Source organism: Geotrypetes seraphini, chromosome 2, assembly GCF_902459505.1.
Source record: "Geotrypetes seraphini chromosome 2, aGeoSer1.1, whole genome shotgun sequence".
Lineage (NCBI taxonomy): Eukaryota > Metazoa > Chordata > Amphibia > Gymnophiona > Dermophiidae > Geotrypetes > Geotrypetes seraphini.
This window is the reverse complement of record NC_047085.1, coordinates 207,304,768-207,331,653: the sequence shown is the minus strand read 5'-3', so window position 1 is coordinate 207,331,653 and position 26,886 is coordinate 207,304,768. Positions and strand designations below refer to the sequence as shown.

Genomic DNA, 26,886 nt, shown 5'->3' with positions numbered 1-26,886 from the left:
TAAAACCAGTGGCGTACCTAGTATACATGACAGCCAGTGCTGATCATTTTTTTAACAACCCCCTCCTCTATATAAAAAAAAAGTTATTTTTAGTAATAATCCATGAGTCACACAAGGGTACACCTAGGAAAAGGCAGCATCTTAAACACTGCAGTGAGCACTAGAACACCAACACACACATTGTAAACTAAACAAGTCAGATCCTACACAATCAATTGATCCTGTACAGTCAATGCTAATAGAAAACCATGTCCTTTTCATACACAAAGACAGAAACACCCTCTCCCAATATGGAATAATCACAAACTAAAAATAGAAATATGTAGACAAAAGTTAAACTGAACCAAGAACCAGACTCTGCATACAATGCAACACCACAAAAACAGTGACACGTATCCCCTAATACTGTGCAAAATATAAAGACAGTAGATGTAAATCTGAAAAAAAAAACCTGATTCATAACAATCACCACTTTACAAATTAACAAATAGAAATAAAAAAATAACGAGAAATAAGAAAATACCATTTTAATGGACTAATCTATTTTTCAATTAGCTTTCATAAGCCAAATCTTTCTTCAAGACAGTACAGTATACTACTGTTATGCAGTGTTCTCCCCAGGGCCTTATAGCCGGACGCTGTGCCCGGCTAATTTAGATGACCGCCCAACTAATCCTGCTGCTGCCGCCGATGCTCCTTCCCGGGTTGACTCGCTGCCGAAAATTTTGTTTGATGCCTGCCTTTTTTTTTTTTTTTGCCAGCATGCTTTTACTTGCTTCAGGCCTTCCTCGTTGCCGGGACATGCCTACTTTCTGTTTCCGCGAAGGCAGGACCCGGCAGCGAGGAAGGCCTGAAGCAAGTAAAAGCAGCAAGTTGTAAGGTTCCCTCCAGGGCTCTATCGTGTGCGTGCCGGCTTCCCTTTTCTTCCCCCCCTCCCCCCCGGGACGCTACTTCCGGTTTCGGAGGGAAGAGAAGGGAAGCCAGCAAGCACATGATAGAACCCTGGAGGGAAGCTTACAACTTGCTGCTTTTACTTGCTTCGGGCCTTCCTCGCTGCCGGGTCCTGCCTTTGCGGAAACAGAAAGTAGGCAGGATCCGGCAACGAGGAAGGCCCGAAGCAAGTAAAAGCAGCAAGTGTAGTGGTATACCATTTGAGAAAAACAAACGCATGGACATCGGACACGATTCTGCTTGCTCTTTTAAAGCTCCGATCCAAGCAACCTTTGTGCCTATTGTGGAAGATAAAGTGGTCAGCCAGGAAGAATGAAATCAAGAAAGTTCAAGTTTAGTCAAGCTGTGATTTGAACTTTATAGGCATTTGTTTTTCATCCTTTAACTGACAGGCAGAAGGATGCTCCATTTATTAATCTTGCAAAGTCTGATACAGGAAAAGCTAGAAGTGCATCAGGATTTAAGGAGCTTGGGGGTGTGCAAATCCACTTAATGCAGAAATTACAGTAAAACGAAATCACTTTTCTATTTCACTGCAGCTCTATAAGGTTTTTCGAGCTAATGTTCTTTTGCACTTAGCTATAGTCAAATGATGGATAGGAATATGTTTATTTTATTTAAGCTAAGGGAAAACAATATTTTTTCTGAGTATCCTTTAAATAATGGTTCACAAATTAATTCAGCCTGTTTCAAGGCTGGGTTTTGTTTTTCACATTATTGCTTCTGTTTTTATAATCCTTAAAAAATAAGGGGCAATTCTCCAAGTGGGTTCTTCCTTTTAAGCACCCTGAGACTGTACAGGGAACACCTATTCTATAGCAGTGAATGGGCTCCCAGGTTCCATTACAGAATGGTAGCATATAGCCTTAGATTCAGGCACCTTACAGTTAAAGCAGTCATAGAGCTGACGTAACTAAGCATGTGGGAGAAATTATTTTATTTTCAGTTTAGTGATCAAAATGTGTCTGTTTTGAGAATTTATATCTGCTGTCTATATTTTGCACTATGGTCTCCTTTTACTAAATCGCAATAGCGTTTTTTAGCACAGGGAGCCTATGAGCATCGAGAGCAGCGCAGGGCATTCAGCGTATCTCCTTGCCCTAAAAACCACTATTGCGATTTAGTAAAAAGGGAGGAGGTATATTTGTCTATTTTTGTATAGTTGTTCCTGAGGTGACATTGCATAAAATCATCTGCCTTGACCTCTTTTTGAAAACCTGCAGAATATAAATGATAATTAACATTTTCTCTGCATACAGTGTGCTTTGTGGGTTTTTTTTTTTAAATTTTATTGTTGGTATATCATTTTGACTTGGTCATTTTAAAAGTAGCTCACAAGCCCAAAAAGTGTGTGCACCCTTGCTGTAGAGCCATTTCTTGTATGACTGGATCAGCTATATTTATCTTTTTTTTTTTTTTTAGTTGTTTAAATTCATGTAGAAATAAATGGCTAAATTGAACCTAATGACTTCATTAACGCCTTTCCCTTTTTTTAACCTCTATACCATTTGAAAGAGGGCAAATACTTCTTAAATTTAGTAAAAATATTCTGGCACAAGTGTCAAACCTTAAAAAAGGAAGTCATATTGAGCATTGGAAAATAATAATAATAATTAACTAATAAAAATAGTACACATTTAGGGCTCCTTTTACTAAGTTACAATAGTGGTTTTAGCGTGCGCTTAGTGCGCGGAGAATTGCCACATGCACTAGATGCTAACGCCAGCATTGAGCTGGCGTTAGTTTTCCCACATAGCACAGAGGTTTGCGCGCGCTAAAAATGCTAGCGCACCTTAGTAAAAGAGGGGGTTAATTTTCCCCACCACCAAATTTCCCCATCCCGCCCCACCCGGCTACTTTTTCATGCCACCCGGCTGGAAAAAATTTCTGGGGAGAACACTGCTCTTACAAGTATTTATTTTCCTAACAGAAAGGTTTGCTCTTAAAAATAGCTTCTTTCAGTTTTTTCCTTCTTTCGTTCTTCATCCAACTGTTCCCATCCAGCTGACATTTCTTTGAGGTATTTCTCCATCTTGATAAAGATAATTTTTTTGAAGTTTTGTCTTTGAAATGGATAATGCCACATACATTAATAAAAACAACAATATACAAAACAGATCTGTTGAGACTGTTTCTCCTGATTACATTCTTGTTACTTAGCTTAATCTAGTGGAGGAAATTATCAAAAGCTGTTTGAGGATGTTGGTGCAGTGGTACATATACACAGTAATGTATGTCTTACCTATGAGGATCTCTGTGGAAGAAGGATAAACATTAGACCCGGTAGCAACAGGAGGGAACGACTAATTTGCTGTAAAGCTCTTAAAAAGCTGTTACCACTTTGGTGTAGATGAAATAGTACCAGGTTCATAATGTGAACTTCAAAGAAAGCCGTCGGATAAATCCCAGTGTTAAATGCTGAAAACTACCTTGCGTTCTTTCAGTGACTTGTACAATCAAGTCATTGACCTAATGGATACCTTTGAAATCCAGAGATTATGCACTCTATTTGCTTTTGTACCTTTTCTAATTCTATTGTATCTTTTTTGAGAAGAATTGCACATGCATTTGCACATTGGAGGGATACAGAAGCATAACATTCTCAATTTTGTTTTCCATTCCCTTCCTAATAATTCCTAATATTCTATTAGCTTTCATAGCTGTCACTGTACATTGAGCAAAGGGTAACAACAACAGCATTGAGAAGTAATATATTAATTACTAAGTAATTTATTTATTGGTAATATATTACTCTTAAAATTAATGAGTAACTAATGATACTTTCATGCAAAAGTAATGAGTAATTCTAATATATTACTTTTTTAGTAATGAGTAATATGTCTAGTTACTTTATATAGTTACTTTTTAGTGATACCCGTCCGATTATTTTTTTATTTTTTTTGCGTCACTAGGTCCATTATTGGGTCGCATCCGGTTTCCGGCAAACTTCCTTTTGAGTGAAATGACATGAGGTGATAAAGATGGCTGGGTCTTCAACATTTAAGCAATTTGTTTATGTCAATTGTTTTGATTTAGTAAGTTGAAAAGATAATATTTATGTTATTTGCAAGTTGTGTCTGGTAAGCCACAAACCTGAGCATAATGAAGTGGTATCAATACCAACAAAGAAATAAAAACTTGTTCAATCATGCTGTCTGGTTAAAATCAACAGTTGAAGTAATTTTTTCTGGGTGAGTACTGCTTTGCCATGTAGCTACTCTGGACATCCTACAAACTGAAGCTAAATATTATTTGGGCTTTCTGCTGCCACCTTTGGTCATGTTGAAAACGAAGCTGACTAAAGTTGGTATAGATCTTAAATATGCCTCACCTCTAATTCATGCTAATGCTGCCACAGTTTCATCTTCATTGGGTTGAAGGCAATGAAATGCAAAGAACTTCATGTAAAAGCAATGAAGACAGTGAAGCTATCATCAGAATAAACTTTTTTGTTTATGTTTATGTTTATTGGCATTTGATATACTGCCCTATCTTGGAAAAGCTCAGGGCTGTGTACATTTTTTTTTTAAATCAGGTACTGTATTTTCCTTTTCTGTCGTGGCAGGCTCACAATCTAACTATTGTACCAGCTTTATCCAGTAGTGTTTGGTGATGAAGATTACAGTGGTGCCTCGCATAACGGACGCCTCGCACAGCGAACGCTGCGCACAACGAACTTTATGTCTTGATCCGTACAACGAACTTCGTTTCACACAACGAAGTCGCCCGAGCTGCATCCTTCCGCGCAGGCACTGCGCTTAACTGCCCTCTCTCCGCCTGGTTCCCTCTTGCCCCCCCGACTCCCCGACACGATCGGGGCAAAAAGGAGCCCAAGCCCTCTTGCCCCGCCGATTCCCCAACTCCCCACACAATATCGGGCCAGGAGGGAGCCCAAGTCCTCCTGGCCACGGCGACCCCCTAACCCCACCCTGCACTACATTACGGGCAGGAGGGATCCCAGGCCCTCCTGCCCTCGACGCAAACCCCCCCTCCCCCCAACGACTGCCCCCCCCCAAGAACCTCCGACCGCCCCCCCAGCCGACCCGCGACCCCCCTGGCCGACCCCCACGACACCCCCAACCCCCTTCCCCGTACCTTTCTGTAGTTGGCCGGACAGATGGGAGCCAAACCCGCCTGTCCGGCAGGCAGCCAACGACGGAATGAGGCCGGATTGGCCCATCCGTCCCAAAGCTCCGCCTACTGGTGGGGCCTAAGGCGCCTGGGCCAATCAGAATAGGCCCGGGAGCCTTAGGTCCCTCCTGGGGGCGGGGCCTGAGGCACATGGGCCCAACCCGACCATGTGCCTCAGGCCCTGCCCCCAGGAGGGACCTAAGGCTCCCGGGCCTATTCTGATTGGCCCAGGCGCCTTAGGCCCCACCAGTAGGCGGAGCTTTGGGACGGATGGGCCAATCCGGCCTCATTCCGTCGATGGCTGCCTGCCGGACAGGCGGGTTTGGCTCCCGTCTGTCCGGCCAACTACAGAAAGGTACGGGGAAGGGGGTTGGGGGTGTCGTGTGGGTCGGCCAGGGGGGTCGCGGGTCGGCTGGGGGGGCGGTCGGAGGTTCTTGGGGGGGGGGCGGTCGTTGGGGGGAGGGGGGTTTGCGTCGAGGGCAGGAGGGCCTGGGATCCCTCCTGCCCGTAATGTAGTGCAGGGTGGGGTTAGGGGGTCGCCGTGGCCAGGAGGACTTGGGCTCCCTCCTGGCCCGATATTGTCGGGGAGTTGGGGAATCGGCGGGGCAAGAGGGCTTGAGCTCCCTCTTGCCCCGATCGTGTCGGGGAGTCGGGGGGGGCAAGAGGGCTTGAGCTCCCTCTTGCCCCGATCGTGTCGGGGGTGCCAGGGACCACACGGAGTCACCCACCGTACCACCCGATTCGGGTAAGCGCAGGTATCGGTGGGTGGCTTATTTGCGGGGGGGTGCCTTATTTTACATTTTTTTCTAAAAAGGGGGGGCTGTCTTATTTGATGGCCCTGCCTTATCATCGGGGAAACACGGTAGAAAAAAAAAAAAAATGAACAGTTAAGTCCCAGTTTTTGCCGCTGAGACTCTGCCCTCTCACTGTAAAATTAGACTCTACTTAGTCTGTCTTTAAATTTAAAAAATGTGTGTTGTTTTAAAAAACAATTATGTTTTTAGATGTATCTAAATAAAAATAATAACCAAAAATTTATCTTTTTTTATGTCATCTTAGCATATTTTATGCTACAGAACGAATTATTTTTTTTAACATGTATTGTTATGGGAAAACGCGTTTCACATAACGAACTTTTCGCATAACAAACTTGCTCCTGGAACGAATTAAGTTCGTTGTGTGAGGCACCACTGTACTTCTGTTTTCAAAATGTTGATGCCAGTGACAGAAGTGATGATGTTGCTGCCGAATTGGACTAATTTCTAAATGACAAATCTCATGAATGAATGAATCTATCACAGTTTCCTTATATTAAGGCACTGATTTTTGAAGCATTGGTGGACACATTATGACTCCAAGAAGATGCAGAATGACAGACAAAACATGTTGAAATGCAATTTCTTCTTCATTGTAATGGGAACTGTTTAGTTAAATTATTTCAAGAACAGCATTTTGATAAGAGGAATCTGTCATTGGACTATTTCTGAAACATCAAAAACATGGAACCTTATGAGCAACCATTCTGATTGAACAAGTTTTTGTTTCTTTGCTTGCATTGATACCAGAAGGCTTTGCCAGGTGCTTCCATACTGTGGACTGCTGAATATAGATAATGTTTTTGATTTCTGCACTGCTCTCATGCTAGCTATTTTCATGGTTTTTTTCCTTATTTGATTTGAATAGGTATTGAATCCCTATATTTGAGAATTTAAGCATTTTGGGGTTGGTTCTATAAATGGTGCCTAAATCGGCAGATGTCTAAAAAACAAAATGGTGCCATTTACTTAATCACGGCTAGGGCTCCTCTTACCAAGCTGCGGTAGCGTTTTTAGCGCACGCTAACCCCCGTGCTATGCGGAAAAACTAATACCAGCTCTACGGAAGCATTAGCGTCTAAAAACTAATACCAGCTCTACGGAAGCATTAGCGTCTAGCGCGTGCTGAAACCGCTAGTACAGCTTAGTAAATGGAGCCCATAGGCACCGGGGGTTTTAAAGGCCTACATTTCAGGTGCTGAAGTTTTTGGAGAATCATGCTTATCGATGCCCAAGTTCCACCCATAGAAAAATGCGCTTGGGCATTAGGCGGCTATCTTTTATAGAATCAGATAGGCGCCTATTGCCCAATTAATTTTTTCTTTTAAGGTTATTTTGCCAATTAACCACCTCCCTCCCCCCCTTTTTTTTTTAACGAAACTGCAAAAGCGGATTTTAGTGCTGGCTGGTGCCCTGAATGCTCCACGCTTCTCCGATGCTCATAGAGTTCCTATGAGAGTTGGGGGAGCAGCGCAAAGCATTCAGCATGCCCTCCGGCACTATAAACCGCTTTCACAGTTTTGTAAATGGGAGGGGGGTAACTTTAAGTGCCTTTTATAGAATCGGCCCCTTTCAGTTTAGATGTTTTCTTTGATAATGGTGACTTTTTAATTAGAATTAATTTTATGTAATGTCGAAACAACTGTTGATATCCAAGAATTAAAAAGTGACTAAAGGTAACATTATTTTCACAGAAACTTAACATACTGCTTTCATTAAACAAGCAATCGTTCCTAACAGTGATTAGTAACTTTAATATATTGTTTTTACAAAGTAACTTGCCCAACTCTGATCAATGGCGACACCTAGATCCATTTCCTAGGTGGTGACTTATGTGGAACCGTGCATCATGTAGCTATTCGGATTTCTCTTTCTACATGTAGCACATTGCATTTGCTCACATTAAACATTATCTGCCATTTTGATGCCCAGTCTCCCAGTCTTGCAAAGTCCTCTTGCAATTTTTCACAATCCTCTTGCAATTGAACAACTTTGCGTCATTAGCAAATTTAATTGCCTCACTAGCTATTCCCATCTCTAGATCATTTATAAATATTTTAAAAAGCAGTACAGATTCCCAGGGAACCCATTCCATTCAGTAGAATCTGTGATATCTGAAAAATGTAGCTTGTAACCAAAATAAAATAATCAACCAGGGAGAAATTCTGTCCTGGCCTGGTTTCTTACTAAATAACTTTCTTTCCTTTAGTCCTAACTTTTTCTTCTGTTATGTCCCTTCTGGAATCAATACTGATGGTGTTTCACCTCAACCTGCAAACTGGGTCTTGCAGAAATCCACACCATTTTCTCTCCACTGCTCCTCCCACTTGGCTGAGGAATGCAGAGCCTCCTGTAGTTTTCATTTCTGCAAGTGAACTGTGCAGAAGTCTTTCTGATCTGCTCTGCTTCTTTTCTTATTTTTTTGCTTCAAGTTCATCTTTTTTTTTCAGTGGCTTTAGTGCCTTGAGACCCTTTGGAGGGGTTTGCTGCCTGGGAAAGGACACAATTTCAGCGGAGCCAGACTGTTTCTCCACAGGGCAAGCTTTGGGTGGACTTGTGGAGCCAGCCTGGTATGTGCCGCCTTTGTAGTTCAGGGTTCATCCCCCTTCTGACTTTATCTGTGGTTTAATTGCAGATTGGATTGATTTGATTTATTATATTTGATATACTGCTTGCACATAAATATAATATACTAGAAATGAGGGATACGTTACAGATTAAAGAATACCCTCTCTGTTCCAGCGGGCTTACAATCTAAATTATATTAAATATAGAAGTATTAATTACATGTTAAAGAGCTATGAAGAGAAAGAATACCAAAAGGTGGATACCAAAAGGTGTACAAAAAGGCTGGACAAAGCAATTACAAAATACAGTATCCAAGCATAAATAAATATTAAAAAAGAGCAAAAATTAGGCAACTGTACAAAGAAAAAGAAAAGTAAGAAAAAATAAACCCCATTCAGTCTCAAACAGTTTCCAAGAACAGCTCATCTTCCACAGATCCTCTTCTCCTGGCTGTTGGTGATAAATGCATGTTGTCTCTTAAGCATTAGATATGACTCCTAGTGCTGATAGACTTCCAAAGGCAGCTCTTGCTAGGGATCCCAACCACCTGCAGCACACTGGAGACTGCAGAGAGTCCATTCAACCTCTGAAACCAAGCAGAAAATCGAGTAGTAAAGATGGTGGCTGGTTCAAAATATACAGAAGCCACAACTCCACCAGCAGACTTCAAAAAAGGGAAGCAAGAGAGCCAAACTGACCCCCCCCCCCTCATGGAGCTCTTACTTCCCCAGAGGCTGGACATAAGCTGGAAGATGGGGGAGAAAGGCACTCGCCACCGCAGCACCAGCAAGATGTGGACAGCAAGATGCAACTCCTGCCGTTGGAGCCAGAAATGGATGCATCCTGAGTAACTGCCCTCAGGTATCAGGGCGCAGGCTGCATTTTCCCACCCCCTGATCGTGTGAGGAGGTTCTGAGGGGGTGGAGGTTTCGGTCAGGGTTCATCCAACTGGTAGCCTGAAGATCCTGAAGATTGAGCTGTTTGGTGAATCTCTGAGGCAGAAAATCCTTTCCCTTCACTTCAGCTGCACAGACAAAGCTGATAGGCAGGCACTGTGAAGACTGTAAGTACAGCCTCATTACTTCCTATGGGAGAATCAGGGAGGGGGGTTGGTGTCTGAAAACAGGGTTTTCAATGCTTTCTGGGGTTAGGGGTCAGGTTGGCCATCCCCCAAATCACTAATTTTTGAATTTCTATAGGTCTCCACAAAGTGTTTTAGGCGCAAATTTTCTGGTGGCAACCGTCTTGGATTTTTAACGGTGTATTTTTAAACTATTTTTTTCTGCCTCACAACCCCTCAATTTAATTGGATATCGTTAGGGATGAACTCCTCCACCAATACAGATGTGAATTCATATGGGGACTGCGTTTGGTTACTAATGGAAGAATGTCCGTGTACCACATGCACACGAGAGGGGGAGACCTTTAGACTTGGTCTTGAGAAAACTTTTAGAAATGATTTCTTTGGCATTAAGGCAGTAGCAGCTGCCTCCTTTGCGGTGCATGCTTGTCACATGAAGTTGTGCCAAGAACCTTCAGCGGAGGACAAAGCTTCCCCTCAGCTGGTGCTAGAGGGGCTTGATTATTGTTTATTTAAAGCTTTTATACCGCTAACTAATGACTATGAAATCAATTCAGAGCAGTTTACATGAGTAGCTTTGATAGACATATGAACATTGACTTCAGTAATGATAGTACAGTACATGAGTTACATTGTATGAACTATTGACAAGGAATAACACTGCACTGATGGAGTTATGACCAAAGAGCTTGGTAATGATGTGTTACATACTGAATTAGATTGCTTCTGAGATGTCCATTATACATACAAATCATTTACCTTAGTCTATCCTTTGATTGACTCAACAATAACGCTATAAGCAATCATTACACTTATTTATATCATTAACCTCTGTAAATATACATACTAAACCTTTTAGTTGTCATTTAAATGTATCATCATTTAAACTTCCTTTGTATATCCTACTTAATCCTATCATGAATGAACAATATTCACCTTATTACTCTTCCCCCCCGGATTAGTCCAATATTAATTAAAGTGTTCTGAGAAAAATAAGATCTTCATTCCTTTCTTGAACTTTTTGGTATCTTTTTCTAGTTTTAATTCCTTTGGTAGGGAGTTCCAGCACTGAGAACATTCTTTTCCTGACACTTTTGTATTTAATGTCTTTGATCGATGGTACTTTCATTCATCATTCTTGACTTGAGCGAAGTATGCATGTTGTAGTATGATTGTGTAGCCTGGTTGCTAAGTAATGCGTTTCTGAAAGATGAATGACTGTCTCACAAAAGGAGGGATGAAGACCCAATATACCACAGTGAAATGAAAGCAAAGAGACTGTGAATACTGATATTCTGAGACAATTTTATTATTCTCTCTTGTATTTTAAAACCATGAAATTACAAATATAGTAGTCCAACAAACCCTACACACGGTCTGTGTTTCGGCGAACACGCCTTCCTCAGGGGTCCAATCGATCTCAGTTATACAAAAAAAGAGATGGATTAATACCAGTCAAATTGTCTTTAAATGTATGGTGAAGATCAATGCAGACAAGCCAAAATAACGCAAAAAGACATTGTGTCTCAACAACATGATCTTGAACTTCACCCTACTTTCAATAGGGAGCCAGTGTAATTCTTTCAGCATTGGAATGGCACTTGTATGTTTAGATTTTCCCAACAGAAATCTTGCTGCTGCATTCTGTACTATCTGTACCTGTTTGATCATGTACTTAGTAATGCCTAGCAAGATTGCATTGCAATAGTCCAAAATAAGAGTACCAGGAATATTATTATATTGGACATTGCTTGATTGTTCAGATATGGTTTTAGATCTCTGACCAAGTAGAGTTTGCCATAAACATTTTTCACAATACAGTATTTTGAATTTGTATTGACATCGCTTAAGTTTGGGGTCAACATATCCCTAAGTTTCTCATATTCTCCTTAGATGAATTTATGGTATTTCCATTCCGCATTAGTTGATATCTTGGGCAGTTTCCTCATTTGTTAATCAGAAGTAATTCAGTTTTTTCCTTATTGGCTACTACACCATTTGTATGGAACCAACCAAAGATCTTCTCCAGGCCTCAGTTTAGTCTTCATATCCCGTTTCTTTAGTGGGATGATTATTTGGACATCATCCATATAGATGTAACATTCCCAACCTAGTTCTCTGATGAATTTTCCCAGTGGTTGTAGGAACATGGTGAACAGTATCAGACATATAGCGGATCACTGTGGAACTTCTATGCCTACTTCTTTCCAGTTGCTTGTATCTCCCTGCCATTCAACTCTTGTTGGTCTTTTGTAAAGAAATGTCTCTATCCATGTCAAGACTTTTCCTTTAAGGCCCAATTCCATGCATCTTGATTTTCAAGAAAGGAATAAAGACTATCCTTTTCTCAAACTACTTTGATTGAAACTATGAAGTTGACGGAGAAAGGAATCTAGAACTTTCAGGGATGCATGTAAATAGATTATATTTAGTTGAAATGGTTAAAAAAAAAAAAAAGTGTATAGTGTATTTAGCTGCAATAGTAACATAGCTGTAATAGTAACATAGAAATATGATGACAGATAAAAGCCAAATGGCCCATCTAGTATGCCCATCTGCAGTAACCATTATTTCTTTCTCTCTCTGAGAGATCCCACGTGCCTATCCCAGGCCCTCTTGAATTCAGACACAGTCTCTGTTTCTTCCGGAAGACTGTTCCACACATCTACCACCCTTTCCGTAAAAAAGTATTTCCTCAGATTACTCCGGAGCCTATCACTTCTTAACTTCATCTTATGCCCTCTCATTGTAGAGTTTCCTTTCAAATGAAAGAGACTCGTCTCATGCACATTTATATTACTTAGATATTTAAACGTGTCTATCATATCTCCCCTCTCCCGCCTTTCCTCCAAAGTATACAGATTGAGATATTTAAGTCTGTCCCCATACGCCTTATCACGAAGACCACACACCATTTTAGTAGCTTTCCTCTGGACCAACTCCATCCTTTTAATTTTTTTGAAGGTGCGGCCACCAGACTTGTATACAATATTCTAAATGAGGTCTCATCAGAGTCTTATTATACAGAGGCATCAATACCTCCTTTTTCCTACTGGTCATACCTCTCCCTATGCAACCTAGTATCCTTCTAGCTTTCGCCGTCACCTTTTCAACCTGTTTGGCCACCTTAAGATCATTACATTCAATCACACCCAAGCCCTGTTCTTCTGTCGTGCACATAAGTTCTTCACCCCCTAAACTGTACTGTTCCCTCTGGTTTTTGCAGCCTAAATGCATGACCTTGCATTTCTTAGCATTAAATTTTAGCTGCCAAATTTCAGACCATTCTTCAAGCTTTGCCAGATCTTTCTTCATGTTATTCACACCATCTGGCATGTCTACTCTATTGCAGATTTTGGTTTCCTCCACAATGAGGCAAATCTTACCTGACAACCCTTCAGCAATATCATTTTTAAAAATTTTAATGGGGTGGTGGGTGGGGGGAATAGTTCTGGTGGATGGTGGTCCATTTGAAATTTGGCTATACGACAGCGCTATTTGAGTGGGGAGGGGTGGGGGTTGTTCTCTGTTTCTGGGGAGGGGGGGGGTTCTTTTTATACATTATTCATCTGATAATAACAGTTTACCAGTCAGAGTGGGGGGAGGAATGATGGATGGCCCACTCCAGGGCTCATAAGAGTCCAGGGCCCTGGTGTGCTTTGTTTTGCTTAGGGACCTAGGTTTGTTAATGGGAAATAGTTGGATTTTTGCATTTTATGTACAAAACTGATGATGACTGTTTCTCTTTGCTGATGTTCTTACTCGATTTTGATATATATAATCTGTTTAAGATTGTTTTGTTATTTTCATCAATAAAATTGTTTGAACATAAAAATGTTAAAAAGAACAGGCCCCTAGAACAGAACCTTGAGGCACACCACTGGTAAAATCCCTTTCCTCAGAGCGATCTCCATTGATCACTACCTTCTGTCACTTTCCAATCAACCAGTTCCTGACCTAGCCCGGTACTTTGGGACCCATCCCAAGGGCACTCAGTTTATATATCGGACGTCTGTGTGGAACACTGTCAAAGGCTTTGCTAAAATCTAAATACACCACATCTAGCGCACATTCTCTGTCTAAATCTCTGGTCACCCAGTCAAAGAAATTGATCAGATTTGTCTGACAAGACCTACCTCTAGTGAATCCATGTTGCCTCCTGTCCTGTAATCCACAAGATTCCAGAAACTTGACCATTCTCTGTTTTAAAAGTGTTTCCATTAATTTGCATACCACAGAAGTCAGGCTTACCGGCCTGTAATTCCTTCTTTCTTACTTCCACTTTTGTGGAGAGGGACCACATCCGCCCTTCTCCAGTCCTCTGATACACTCCGGACTCTAGAGACTCATTGAAAGGTCAGTCAGCGGAGCTACCAGAACTTACCTAAGTTCCTTCAGCACCGTCGGATGTACACCATCCGGCCCCATCGCTTTATCTACTTTTATTTTAGCTAGCTCCTCATGAATACTACCCTCTGAAAATCGATCAGGGTCTATTACTCCTCCATCCCTCTTCACGTTTTTTGTCTTCTGCGGTCCCGCTCCCGGCGCTTCAGCTGTGAACATAGAACAGAAATATTTGTTAAGCAATTCAGCCTTTGCTTTATCAGCTTCTACATATTTCCCCCTTCACCTTTCAGTTTCATAACTTTTGCACTTCTTCCTATCATTAATATATCTAAAAAATGTCTTCTCTCCCCGTTTTAACATCAGCTATTTTTTCTTCTATTTGCATCTTTGCTTTCCTGACTACATGACCAGCCTCTCTTAACTTTTCCAGATATTTTTGCCTGTCTTCCTCTTTCTGGAATCTTTTTTAGTTTATGAAAGCTAACCTCTTATTCCTTACCTTTTCAGCTACTACTTTTGAGAACCAAAGCGGCCTTCTTTTACTTTTATTTACCGTATTTTTTGCTGCATAAGATGCACCTGACCATAAGACGCACCCTAGATTTTGAGGAGGAAAACAAGAAAAAAATTATTCTGGACCTAATTCTCTCTGCCAGGCTCTGCACCCAACCCCACATTCCTTGACATTCCTGCACCCTGTCCCCCCTCCCTGCCAGGTTCTGTCCCCCCTCTGGTGGTCTAGTGGTTGGCAGGCAGGTAGAAACATAGAACATGACGGCAGAAAAGGGCCACGGCCCATCTAGTCTGCCCACACTAATGGCCCACCACCCCTTAACTACCTCCATGAAGAGATCCCACATGCCAATCCCATCTTTTCTTAAAATCTGGCACGCTGCTGGCCTCAATTACCTGTTGCGGAAGATTATTCCAGCGATCAACCACCCTTTCGGTGAAGAAATATTTTCTGGTGTCGCCATGAAATTTCCCACCCCTGATTTTCAACGGATGCACTCTTGTTGCCGTGGGTCCTTTAAGGAAAAAGAGATCCTCTTCCACCTCGATACGGCCTGTGACATATTTGAACATCTTGATCATGCAGAGCCTGGCAGGGATCCCTACGTGGGTCGAGCAGCACTCAGACTTAATGGGGTGGGTCAGTAGAGTGGGCAGACTTGATGGGCTGTAGCCCTTTTCTGCCGTCATCTTTCTATGTTTCTTTCTATGTTTCTATGTCTCCCCTCTCTCTGCGTTCCTCAAGTGAGTAAGCTGCAACTTACCCAGTCGTTCCTCATACGGGAGATCCTTGAGACCTGAGACCATCCTGGTGGCCATTCGCTGAACCGACTCAACTCTCCGCACATCTTTTTGATAATGCGGCTTCCAGAATTGTACACAGTATTCCAAATGGGGTCTCACCATGGATCTGTACAACGGCATTATGACCTCGGGCTTACGGTTGACGAAACTTCTATGGATACAGCCCATGATTTGTCTAGCCCTGGATGAAGCTTTCTCCACTTGATTGGCAGTCTTCATGTCTTCGCTAATGATCACCCCCAAGTCACGTTCTGCTACAGTCCTTGCTAGGATCTCACCATTTAGGGTGTAAGTCCTGCATGGATTTTTGCCGCCAAGGTACATGACCTTGCATTTTTTGGCATTGAAACTTAGTTGCCAAGTCTTTGACCAATGCTCCAGCAGGAGTAGGTCCTGCGTCATACTGTCGGGCATTGAGCTTTTGTCGGGCACTGTGCTTTCATCTGTTGTGCGGTTGCCTACTATGTTGCATAGTTTGGCGTCATCGGCAAATAATGTAATTTTATCTCTAAGCCCCTCAGCCAAGTCTCTTACGAAGATGTTAAATAGGATTGGGCCCAAGACCAAGCCCTGCGGCACTCCGCTGATCACCTCCGTCGTATCGGAGAGGGTACCGTTTACCACTACCCTCTGAAGTCTACCTCTAAGCCAGTCCCTAACCCATGCGGTTAATGTTTCACCCAGTCCTATTGAACCCATCTTGCTCAATAACCTGCGGTGTGGGACGCTATCAAATGCTTTGCTGAAGTCCAAGTACACGACGTCCAGGGACTCCCCTATATCCAGCTTTCTTGTTACCCAGTCAAAGAAGCTGATCAGATTTGATTGGCAGGACCTTCCCTTCGTAAAACCATGTTGATGGGGATCTCGTAGATTCTCCTCATTCAGGATCGTATCCAATTGGCGTTTGATTGTTTCCATAAGTTTACTCACTATTGATGTGAGACTCACCGGTCTATAATTCTCAGCCTCCGTCCTGCATCCCTTTTTGTGGAGTGGAATGACGTTAGCCATTTTCCAATCCAACGGGACTACTTAGGGAAAGATTGAAGAGTGCGGATAACAGTTCCACCAGGACGTCACTCAGCTCCCTGAGCACCCTGGGCTGTAGTTTGTCCGGTCCCATAGCTTTGTTCACCTTGAGTCTTGATAGCTCCTCGTAGACACTGCTGGGCGTAAACTCAAAATTTCGAAATGGGTCTTCCGAGTTTTCCCTCGTCGGCAGCTGAGGGCCGGATCCTGGCGCCTCGCACGTGAAGACAGAGCAGAAGTATTCATTTAAAAGTTTGGCTTTATCGGAGTCCGATTCTACATAGTTCCCATCAGGTTTCCTAAGGCGTACTATCCCATCTGTATTACTTTTTCTGTCACTAATATACCGGAAGAAGGATTTATCGCCCTTCTTGATGTTCTTTGCAAGGTTCTCCTCCATTCGAAGTTTGGCCTCCCTGACTGCCGTTTTGACCGCTTTTGACTTTTCTATGTAGCATTCTGTAGTAATTTGGTTTGTTCAGTTTTCACAATAGTGAAGGGGATATTTGTGAAAGGGAGGGTTAGATGGGTTTTGTTGAACCTTGCTCTGTTTTATTTGTTTATAAAATGACAATTGGCAGAGGAGAAGCTTCCACCCACATACACGCGACTGCATGGCGGCACAGGCAGGCTTCGCCGACATCAGTTTCTTTTCTAAAGCGCCGCGAAGGTAAGGGGGAGGGAGGGAGATAGATTTGGCTGGAAGGAGGGAAGGGGCCGCACGCCTTCCCTCCCTTAAGTTTCTTTACGCCACGAAGGTAAGGGGGAGGGAGGGAGATTCTCGGGCCGCTGAAGGGCAGTGAGGTGGCAAGAGGGAAGGGTGGATGCTGTGCGGATGGGGCGGTGAAGGGGATGTTAGGGACAGGGACGGGTCAGTAAAACAGACGGTGGGTTCGGGGATGGGGCGGTGAAAGGGACGGTGGTCCAATGATGGGGAACTGAAGGGGACAGATTTTTTTCCCCATGCATTCTCTAGACATGGCTACCTCTAGCGGTGGAGCAGTGCACAAGGATGCTTCCTGGTCGGCTGAAGTGGCTGCCTTCTATTCTTTTCTCTAGCGGCAGAGCTTCACACAAAGCTGCCTGCTTGGCCCTGCACTGCTTCCTGCGAGAACTGAGTTCTTGTGGGAAGCGGTGCGGGACCAGGCAGGCAGTCTTGTATGCCGCTCTGCCACTAGAGAGGCAGCCGCATTCAGCGAGAGAGGGCGCCAGGATTAAAATAAGGTAACCAGGGGTGGGGTGTGGTATTTGCTCCATAAGACACACCCTTATTTCCATCCACTTTTTTGAGGGAAAAAGTGTGTCTTATGGAGTGAAAAATACGGTACTTGCTTCACAAAAATGTTTTTTACCCTTACAATCCCTCCTTTCAGTTGTGCCCACCGCATTGCCACTCCTTCCATATGTTCCCATTCAGACAATTCCTTGATGTAAACCCCATCTGAATAAAGTTATTTTTTTAAAAGTCTAGAACCTTTGCTTTTGAATGTGAGGAGTGTGTGGCGCAGTGGTTAAAGCTACAGCCTCAGCACCCTGAGGTTGTGGGTTCAAACCCAAGCTGCTCCTTGTGACCCTGGGCAAATCACTTAATCCCCCCATTGCCCCAGGTACATTAGATAGATTGTGAGCCCGCTGGGACAAACAGGGAAAAATGCTTGATTACCTGAATAAATTCATGTAAACCGTTCTGAGCTCCCCTGGGATAATGGTATAGAAAAGTAAATTTAAATAAATAAAAAATGAGCCCTCTCCATACCCATCTTAATATTAAACCGTACCATGCAGTGATCACTGGATGCCAGATGATCACCCACTGTAACATCAGAATCACATTCCCCTTTTGTAAGCATTAAGTCCAGTATCACCCCATTCTACGTGGGTTCCATTACGAACTGCTGGAACAGTTCTCCTTGTACATACATAGAACAAGTGATTTGGTATAAGTAGGATGAAAGATTATGGCATAACTATGCCAGTATTAATAATTTGGTAACCACAGAACTCTGTGTATTTCAGTGTAGAGCCCATGCATTGCAACACCTCACAACTCCTTATGGTAACATCTCTACAGAAGCTAATGTACTCATATCCTAACACCTTTACAGAAGCTCATGTAGTGTAGCTTTGCAAAGGCTCATGTAGACCGCTCTGAATTGACTCCCCAGTCATTAGTAGTGGTATAGAAGCTTTCAATAATCATAATCTCAGCCATTCATGTTGGACTAGGTCATAGTTCTGCTGAGAGGTAGCAGATGACTTGTATGACCTTATTTGGGTTCTAGGCAAAGTTTTGTCTTATGATGTTTCAGCTCACAGAACACTCTGGATCACTGGAGATTCGGCCTTCAAGATGACTCTCAGCAGGTTTCCCTTTAAGGGTTAAATGCTTTTGGTGATGGCAGACCGCTGTTTCAGCTCGCAGAATACTGGATCTGCCACTGGGCTGGAGATTCAGCCTTCAAGATGACTCTCAGCAGGCTTCCCTTTAAGGGTTAAATGCTGATGGTGTGGCAGACCGCCATCCCAAGTCCCTCCAGGACAACAAACCTCTACGTGTTCCCAGAAGAGGTCACAGCAATTTTCGTCCGTCATGCAAGTTTCACCAAAATTCCTTGGGCTCATCTGACCAGAGATATTCTCCAAACTACAGACCATGCTATAACAACCCCAGATGCCAACAGGCTTTTGGTTCTTGCTTCAGCATCTCCTGCAAAAAGTCACAATGATACCAGGGGCTCAGCAGGACCTCCCCGCATTAGAGGCCAGTTATCGGCACTCTTACAGGTATGAGAACAGATCTCAGACCAAACGATGCTGGACTTCATAAGGGAGGGACACAAGATAAACTACTTCCGCCTCCCTCCAGATTTGTTTCTGAACTCTCCTGCGGGGGAGACCAGAGAAAGCGCTGCAGGTTGAGGCGACTCTACAACATCTCTTGGACATTCAAGCTGTAGAACCAATTCCCAAAAGCGAATCGGGCTCCGGCAGATACTCATTACAACAGTAGTTCCCAACCCTATCCAGGCCAGTCGGGTTTTGGGGATAGCTCTAATGAATATGCATGAGAGAGATTTGCATATAATGGAGGTGACAGGCATGCAAATCTGCTCCATGCATATTCATTAGGGCTATTCCCAAAACCCGACTGGCCTGGTGGTCCTCCAGGACAGGGTTGGGAACCACTGCTTTAGAAGATTGGAGATGCATCCTGAATCTCAAGTCAGCCAATGCCTTTCTGCAGATTCTGCACTTTTGCATGGAAACTACATTCAGTCATAGCAGCGGTCACTCTGGGAGAATTCCTGGCTTCACTGGATTTGACAGAAGCTTATCTGAATGTTCCTATCTTTCCGGGACACTGGAAGTACCTGAGATTTCACGTTCTTCAGTAGCATTTCATGGCCATGCTCTTCACCTTGGTGATTGCTCCATGCACCTTCAGCAAAGTGATGGTGGCGGTGGTGACCTACCTACGCAGAAAGGGGGTTCTAGTTCATCCATATCTGGATGATTAGTTGATCAGGCTGCCTTCCAGATGGGAATGCGAACAAGCCGTGGAGATGGTAGTGTTTCTCCTACAGCATTTGGGCTGGATTGTCAATTTCAAAAAAAGAAGCTAATCCCGTCTCAGACGTTGGACTATCTGGGAGTATAGTTTGACATGCTCCAAGGACTTGTTTTTTTTTTTTCCAAGCCAGGCAGAAAGAAGCTCTAGAAACAAATCATGGATCTCTTGGCGATTCCGAGTCCCAGTGCTGGCAGTATCTTCAAATCCTGGAGTCCATGGCAGTCTCTCTGGAGGTAGTGCCCTGGGCTTGAGTTCACATGCGTCTGTTACAGCAGTCCCTCCTGTCCTGGTGGTCCCCACAACATCTTTCCCTTCAGATGCCCCTTCCCTGGATGGAACCCGCAGAGCAGCCTCTGCTGGTGGATTCATGGAGTGACTCTAGAGAACGGTGTGCCCCTCAGGATCACAGAATAGTTACTCTTATGACTGCTGGAAGGCTCATTGCGGGGATCATTCTCTTCAAGGCCTGTGAACTCTTCATCAGAAGGGCTGGTCTATAAATTGTTTAGAATTCTGGGCTATTCGGTTGGCGCTCTGAGCTCTTCAAACCACCCTGGAAGGAAAGGCAGCCCGAGTGTTTTCAGACAATGCCACAGCAGTGGCTTACATGAATCATCGAGGAGGCACCAGAAGTGCTCCTATGATACAGAAGGCTTGGATACTGTTCCAGTGGGTGGAGGTGCATCTTCTGGCTCTTTCCGCAGTGCATGTGGCCAGCATGGAAAATGTGCAAACGGACTTTTTAAGTCACCAAATCCTGGACCGGAAGAGTGGTCGCTCTCAGAGAGATCATTTCATTTCATTGTAAGTCATTAGGGCAGACACACAATGTACTTGATGGTTTCAGCCAGGAACTCAAAGTGTTTCTTCAGTCGAAGAACAGAGCTAGGAAGCTTAGGACTGGACATGTTGGTCCAGCCTTGGCCAGCTTGAGAGCATCTTTACATATTTTCACCTTGACCCATGGTAGGTCAAGTCATACGCAAAATCGTGACTGATCTGGATCTGGTAATCCTAGTTGCACCAGAGTGGCCTTGCCGTCCCTGGTATGTGGATCTAGTCCGACTTCAGAGGGACAAGAAGCTCAGTCTCTGTCTTCATCGAGACCTTCTCACTCATGGGCCTGTTCCTAGGGAGAATCTCCAGTACTTTGGTCTTACGGCTTGGCTCTTGAGCACAGCGTTTGAAATAATGTGGATACTCTGACATGGTGATTGCCACCCTTTTAAAGTCTAAGAAGCTCTCTTCTATGGTGGCTTATGTCAAGGCTTAGAAGTCTTTCCAGCAGTGGTGTGCCAGAGACCAGGTGGAGCTGTAGAGTGTTCCAGCCTTAGTGGTCTTTGCCTTTTTGCAGGCTGGTTTGGAAAAAGGTCTAATGGTGGCTTCTCATAAGGTTTCAGAGGGCACAGTGGTTCCAGTTCGCTTACGACTCATCCTGATGTGACCAGATTTTTCAGGGGTGCGCTTTGTTTGTGGCTGCCCCTGTGTGGCATATCAATGTGGTGCTAAAGGGACTTACTGCAGCTCCTTTTGAGCCACTGAAACATCCGTCCCTTCTGGACTTTACAGTATTCCTCATGGTGATTGTCTCAGCCAGGCATATTTTAGAGTTGCAGGCTCTCTTGTAGAGAACCCTTTCCCCTGATCACGGAGGCCGGCATATCCCTCCCTACAATTCCTTCATTTCTTCCAAAGATGACTACAGAATTCCATGTCAACATGGAAGTTTGCCTACCTGACTTTTGTTCCACTGAGTCCGATGACAAAGATCTTACAGAAATTGGATGTCCGAAGAGTCTTGCTACATTATTTGGAGAGGACAAATGATTTTCATCTTTCTGATCATCTGTTTGTCCTCACAGGCTGGTACAGGTGGGGCTGGCTGATGTCTAAGACCTCTATTGTCAGATGGATTTGAATGGCAATTTTGTCGATTTATATTGCCTAAATGGTGGGCAGCCACTAGTATCTCTCAAAACTCATTCGACAAGAGATGTCGCCACTTCCTGGGTGGAGTCTCGAGCGATTAATCTAGCCAAGATTTGCAGAGTGGCCACTTGGTCGTTTCTTCATACCTTTACCAGATTTTACAGAGTGGATGTGGTGGCATGGTCCGATGCCACATTTGGGGCCTCAATGTTGCAGGCAGGTTCTTTGAGACATTGCCATTGCTTTGGTACATCAACTTCAGTATTGATTCCAGAAGGAACATAACAGAATGGAAGATTAGGTTCTTACCTTTGGTAATCTTCTTTCTGTAAGTCCTTTATGGAATCAATATGGCCCTCCAATTGTCTGCTCTGTGTTTTTCAGTATCGTCTGCCTATTTCTGCCTCAATTGTCTCTCCTTTCAGGCTTCAGTATCTTCTAGTCAGTAAACATGCCCTGTGAGGAATCCTCCTATGTGGACAAATCCGTATCTTTATCAAAGGCAGGTTTACAGTTTGTGCTTGTTGCACACGGCAGGTTGGCTCCATGTTCTTGCCTATGTTTCTTATTGCCTGTTCATTAATTGTTCTTTTATATTGCAGAGCAGAACAGACTGCTGTTGTATAGTGGGGAGATTTCCCGTGCCTCATTTCTTTTTATGTTTTGTTCCAGTGATATTCAGTGGCTTTTGGACTTCAGTACAGGGGGCTCTGTATTCCTCAGCCAAGTGGGAAGAGCAGTGGAGAGAAAAATGTATGGATTTCTGCAAGACTCGGTTCGCGGGTTGAGGTGAAACACCTTCAGTATTGATTCCATAAGGTATTTAGAGAAAGATTACCAAAGGTAAGAACCTAATCTTTCATTCCTTAGCATCATATCAGATCAATCCAGATAAATGGGAGTGTCCTCCTGTGCTTATTCTCCTGACCCAGTAAGCAGCTAAAATTTCTCTCTCAGTCTCTATGGGATCCTTTTATTAAGTTACGCTAAATATTAAGATGCCCATTATATTCCTGTGGGTGTCTTAGCATTTAGCATGCTCTAATCGTTAGTGTGCACTAAATCGGTTAGCGCATCTTAGTAAAAGTGCCCCAGTGAAGAAGATTAGCTACTCCTGTTTCTGTGTGGTATTCATTTTCTTAGTGTAGCCAGACTTATAAATTTTCCTACCAAAATTCTCTTTTTTAAAAAAAAAAGATTTCTTTATTAAATTTCAAGTTTTTATGATCATAACAAATCATAACATAGTAACTGTACAATAGAACATTACAAAAATACCACAAAAAATATTTACGGAATCAAGTATTAAGAAACAATCGTTATCTTGTACAGTTAGTTAGTCCCCAATTATACAGAGGGGCGGTGGTAACAATGGAGATTACATATTCAAATTTTTAAGGAAAAGAAGATGAGTTCCTTACTATGGGCTAACCTTTCTTGCAAAGTTTATACCTGAAGATCTAATGGAGTACTAGTAGAAACAACCACTTTACTAGCTATAAATTTAGTTAACTGTGATGCTTAAAAAAAATATATTTGACACCTTGGAGATTAATCAGACATTTACAGGGATATCTAAGGGTAAAGGTAGCCCCTAACTTTATGACCTGGGGTTGTAGAAGCAAAAATTGCTTTTTCTGTCAGCTGTTTGTTTTTTTTCCAAGTGTTTCTTGCCTGTTTGATTTACAAAATGCAAGACCAAGCATTTATCAGCTTTTCTTGTTTACAAAAAAACCAAACTCCCCTCCCCCCCAAAAAAACCCCAAAACCCAACAACAACAAAAACCCAGAACAGTCTCTCTTTTTTTATTCTTTTTCAGATATGGCTCCTGAGGTAATAGCTCTTAATTCAGGGGTGTCAAAGTCCCTCCTTGAGGGCCGCAATCCAGTCGGGTTTTCAGGATTTCCCCAGTGAATATGCATGAGATCTATTTGCATGCACTGCTTTCATAATATGCTAATAGGTCTCATGCATATTCATTAGAGAAATCCTGATAACCCAACTGTATTGCGGCCCTCAAGGAGGGCCTTTGACACTCCTGCCTTAATGGATTCTTACTGGGTATCTCTTTAAGACTTAATTTAAGGGGTTTCATTCTGCTGTTTCTTTGAGCTGGGTTTTTTTTACCTCCAACTTTTTCTTTCTATTTTTTTGGGTAAATCTTGTTATTATCCCAGGACAAGCAGGCAGCATATTCTCACATGTGGGTGACGTCATCCATGGATCCCTGATGCGGACAGCTGCAAAAGCACGCTGTTGCACTTTAAGAACTTAAGAAAGTTCGCAACTGACTGCACCACGCATGCGAGTGCCTTCCCGTCTGATATAGGTGCGCGTCTCCTCAGTTCTCAGTTTTCCACGGAACTATGAAGTCATATGTGAAACGTTCTGCATTTTATTTTTGCCTTCCTGCTCGGGAAATTTCAGATTTTTTAAAATTTTTCTTCTGGTTTTCTTTTTTCTTAATAAATCGTAAAAAAAGCCCAACTTTACTTTTCCTTGTTCTTTTTACGTTTAGCTGTTTTTAACAGCAGGGCCTTTGCCTCCGCCTCAGCCCTCGGGTTTCGATTTGGCTGAGGCAGTTTTCCCTCCCATGTCCCGCCCATTAACTGGCTTTAAAAAGTGTGGCAGGTGCCAGCACACTATTTCTTTAACTGATTCCCACAAGTGGTGTATCCAGTGCCTGGGCCAAAACCACTGCGTAGTCTTGTTCGTGCTGCTCCACGCTCCAGAAATGTTCAATAAAAAGCCGCCTTCTCCAACAAAAACTACTTTTCGGTTCCATGGATGCATCACAGGTACCTTTGACAATGTCCAAGCCCTCAACATCAAAAGCATCACCATCGTCTGATGTACCTGCTTCCATGTCGGTGTTTCAGATTATAGCTCCGTCAGATAAGCCAGCTAAGAAGTCACCAGCTTCCCAGACGGTGTCTCAGGCCATTAAGGTACAGAGTCTAGTACCTGCCAAACAAAGACCATTGATGTGGCTCGCTTCAACTTCGAGGGGTGCATCTTCATTCATGTCATCCTCTCCGGAGCGAGCCATGGCACCATTGATACCGGCGTCCAAGCCACAGGTATTGGTGCAGGCTTTCAAAGAGATGCTCGATGCTCTCTTTAAATTGGAGTTTGGGGATATGTTCCTGATGATCACTTCCATGTCAGCTTCTCCAGTACCGGCCCAGCCTGAGCGTTGCTCCATGTGAGATGCAGGTACCACCATTGCCTCATCGGTCCCGCCTTCTAGGCACCGATCAACGTCATCGAACCATGCTTCTCAGCACCGGTCTTCAAAACACTGGTCTCTTTCACTGAAGTGTCGCTCCTCAAAGCATTGGACACCTTCACTGAAGCATCATTCTTCAAGGCACCAATCACCTTCTCCAGAACGTATGCATATGAAGTGTCATTCTTCTGGGCATAGATCTAGTCATTCCAGATATTTATCTCCATGTCTTCCAGCTACCAAATCTGGCAAGCATTCTTCTAAGTCCAAGCATATTTCTCCTACGCGCTCAGACAAGCGCAAGAAGTTTTCACCTGTTTCATTGGGTCAGTACTGCCCAAAACGTAGGTACCGTTCTCCCTTTGTTCCTGTAGATTCAGATCTACATCTCCAGTCTGTTCATGAGACATCTCCATCTTCTACAGGAGCTTATGATTCTCAAGTTCTACCTCGCTCTACCTCCCATAGGGAGCCGCCTTCTTCTGAACCAGTCTCTTTTACCCGTTTCATCAGGCAGATGAGTAAAGACCTGGTAGTAAATTGGAGGCAGATTCCAAGTATTCAGAGGAGTATATGGAGACCATGGATATAGAACAACTCAAACTTCCTTTACATGGTATCCTGAAAGAAACTCTTCGAAAGAATTAGGACTCCCCTTATTCTGTTCCAGCTTGATTTTCAATATCCCTATTCCTGGTTTCGATAAGCCTCAGCTCTCTCACTAGTCTCTCGTAATGGAGTTCACTCTTAAAAAAAATCTGGCCCTTCTAAAATCTACGTTACGGTCCCTTCAGGACATGAAGGTCAATCAATGGACAGGTTTGGTAGGCATCTCTACCAGAATTCCATGCTCGTTAAGAGTCATCAATTACAATTTTTATTTCACTTGCTATTTGAAGTACTGAGTCAAAACTATGCCAACTTACTTCAAATATCTACCATCACATCGGAAGTCAGAATTTCAACACATGTTCCATACTCTTCAGCAGCACATAGTACAATCATTTTACGATGCCTTTGAGCTGTCTCTTCTAGAGTGTCTGCAATCTTGGTAGCCATGAGAAAGCTTGCCTGGTAAGGGTAGCAGACATGGATCCTAACCTTCAAGACCGGTTAGCTAATATCCCCTGCCTAGGAGGTGAACTTTTTGGGGACACTATTCAGAATGCAACTAATTGAGAGTGATATACTCACATGGATTAAAAACTGGTTGGCAGATAGGAAACAGAGTGGAGGGTAAATGGACAATACTCTGACTGGAAAAGGGTCATGAGTGAAGTGTCGCAGCATCTGTTGCTCGGGCCCGTGTTCTTCACCGTATTTATAAACGACCTGGAAATTGGTACGACGAGCGAGGTGATTAAATTTGCAGACAATTCAAAGTTATTCAGAGTAGTGAGGACGCAGAAGGATTTCGAAGACCTACGAGACATAAACGCACTCGAGTAATGGGCTATGAAATGGCAAATGAGGTTCAACGTGGATAAGTGCAAGGTGAAACTGGAAAGAGCACAGGAAGCACCAAAAAGAATGTCACTGCGCAGTCAGAACAGCAAAGAGAGAGTATGAAGAGAGACTTGCAAAGGAGGCACGGAACTTTAAACCTTTCTTTTGATATGTGAAAGGGAAACAGCCGGCAAGGAAGGAGGTGGGAACCCTGGACGAGGGGGACAGGAAATGAGTAGTAAAGGAGGAAAAAGAAGTAGCGGACAGATTAAACACATTCTTCTCGTCGGTCTTCACGATAAAATAGAGCAGGAAAATAAATTATTTACATTGTCCAACACGACACGGACAAGAGGACATGGTTTGAAGCTAAGGGGGGACAAGTCCAGGACAAATGTCAGGAAGTTCTGCTTTACGCAGCGAGTGGTAGACGCCTGGAATGCTCTCCCAAAGGAGGTTATTAAG

The 26,886-nt window shown here is 43.3% G+C and overlaps 1 protein-coding gene across 7 annotated transcripts in view; it reads left to right on the top strand.

Moving 5' to 3' along the window:
* CDYL (chromodomain Y like) overlaps positions 1 to 26,886 on the top strand; it is a 161,030-nt gene that overhangs the window by 21,471 nt on the left and 112,673 nt on the right. For 2 of the 7 annotated variants that reach the window (XM_033934781.1, XM_033934782.1), the window contains exon 2: positions 3,864 to 3,986. The exons of 1 other annotated variant lie outside the window; for it this stretch is intronic. In XM_033934781.1, the coding sequence (XP_033790672.1) occupies positions 3,933 to 3,986 (54 nt within the window). In that variant the 5' untranslated portion in view covers positions 3,864 to 3,932. Of the gene's footprint in view, positions 1 to 3,863; positions 3,987 to 22,417; positions 22,589 to 26,886 lie in introns of all 7 variants that reach the window. 4 more of the 7 variants (XM_033934786.1, XM_033934785.1, XM_033934788.1 and 1 more) reach the window with 4 other exon arrangements.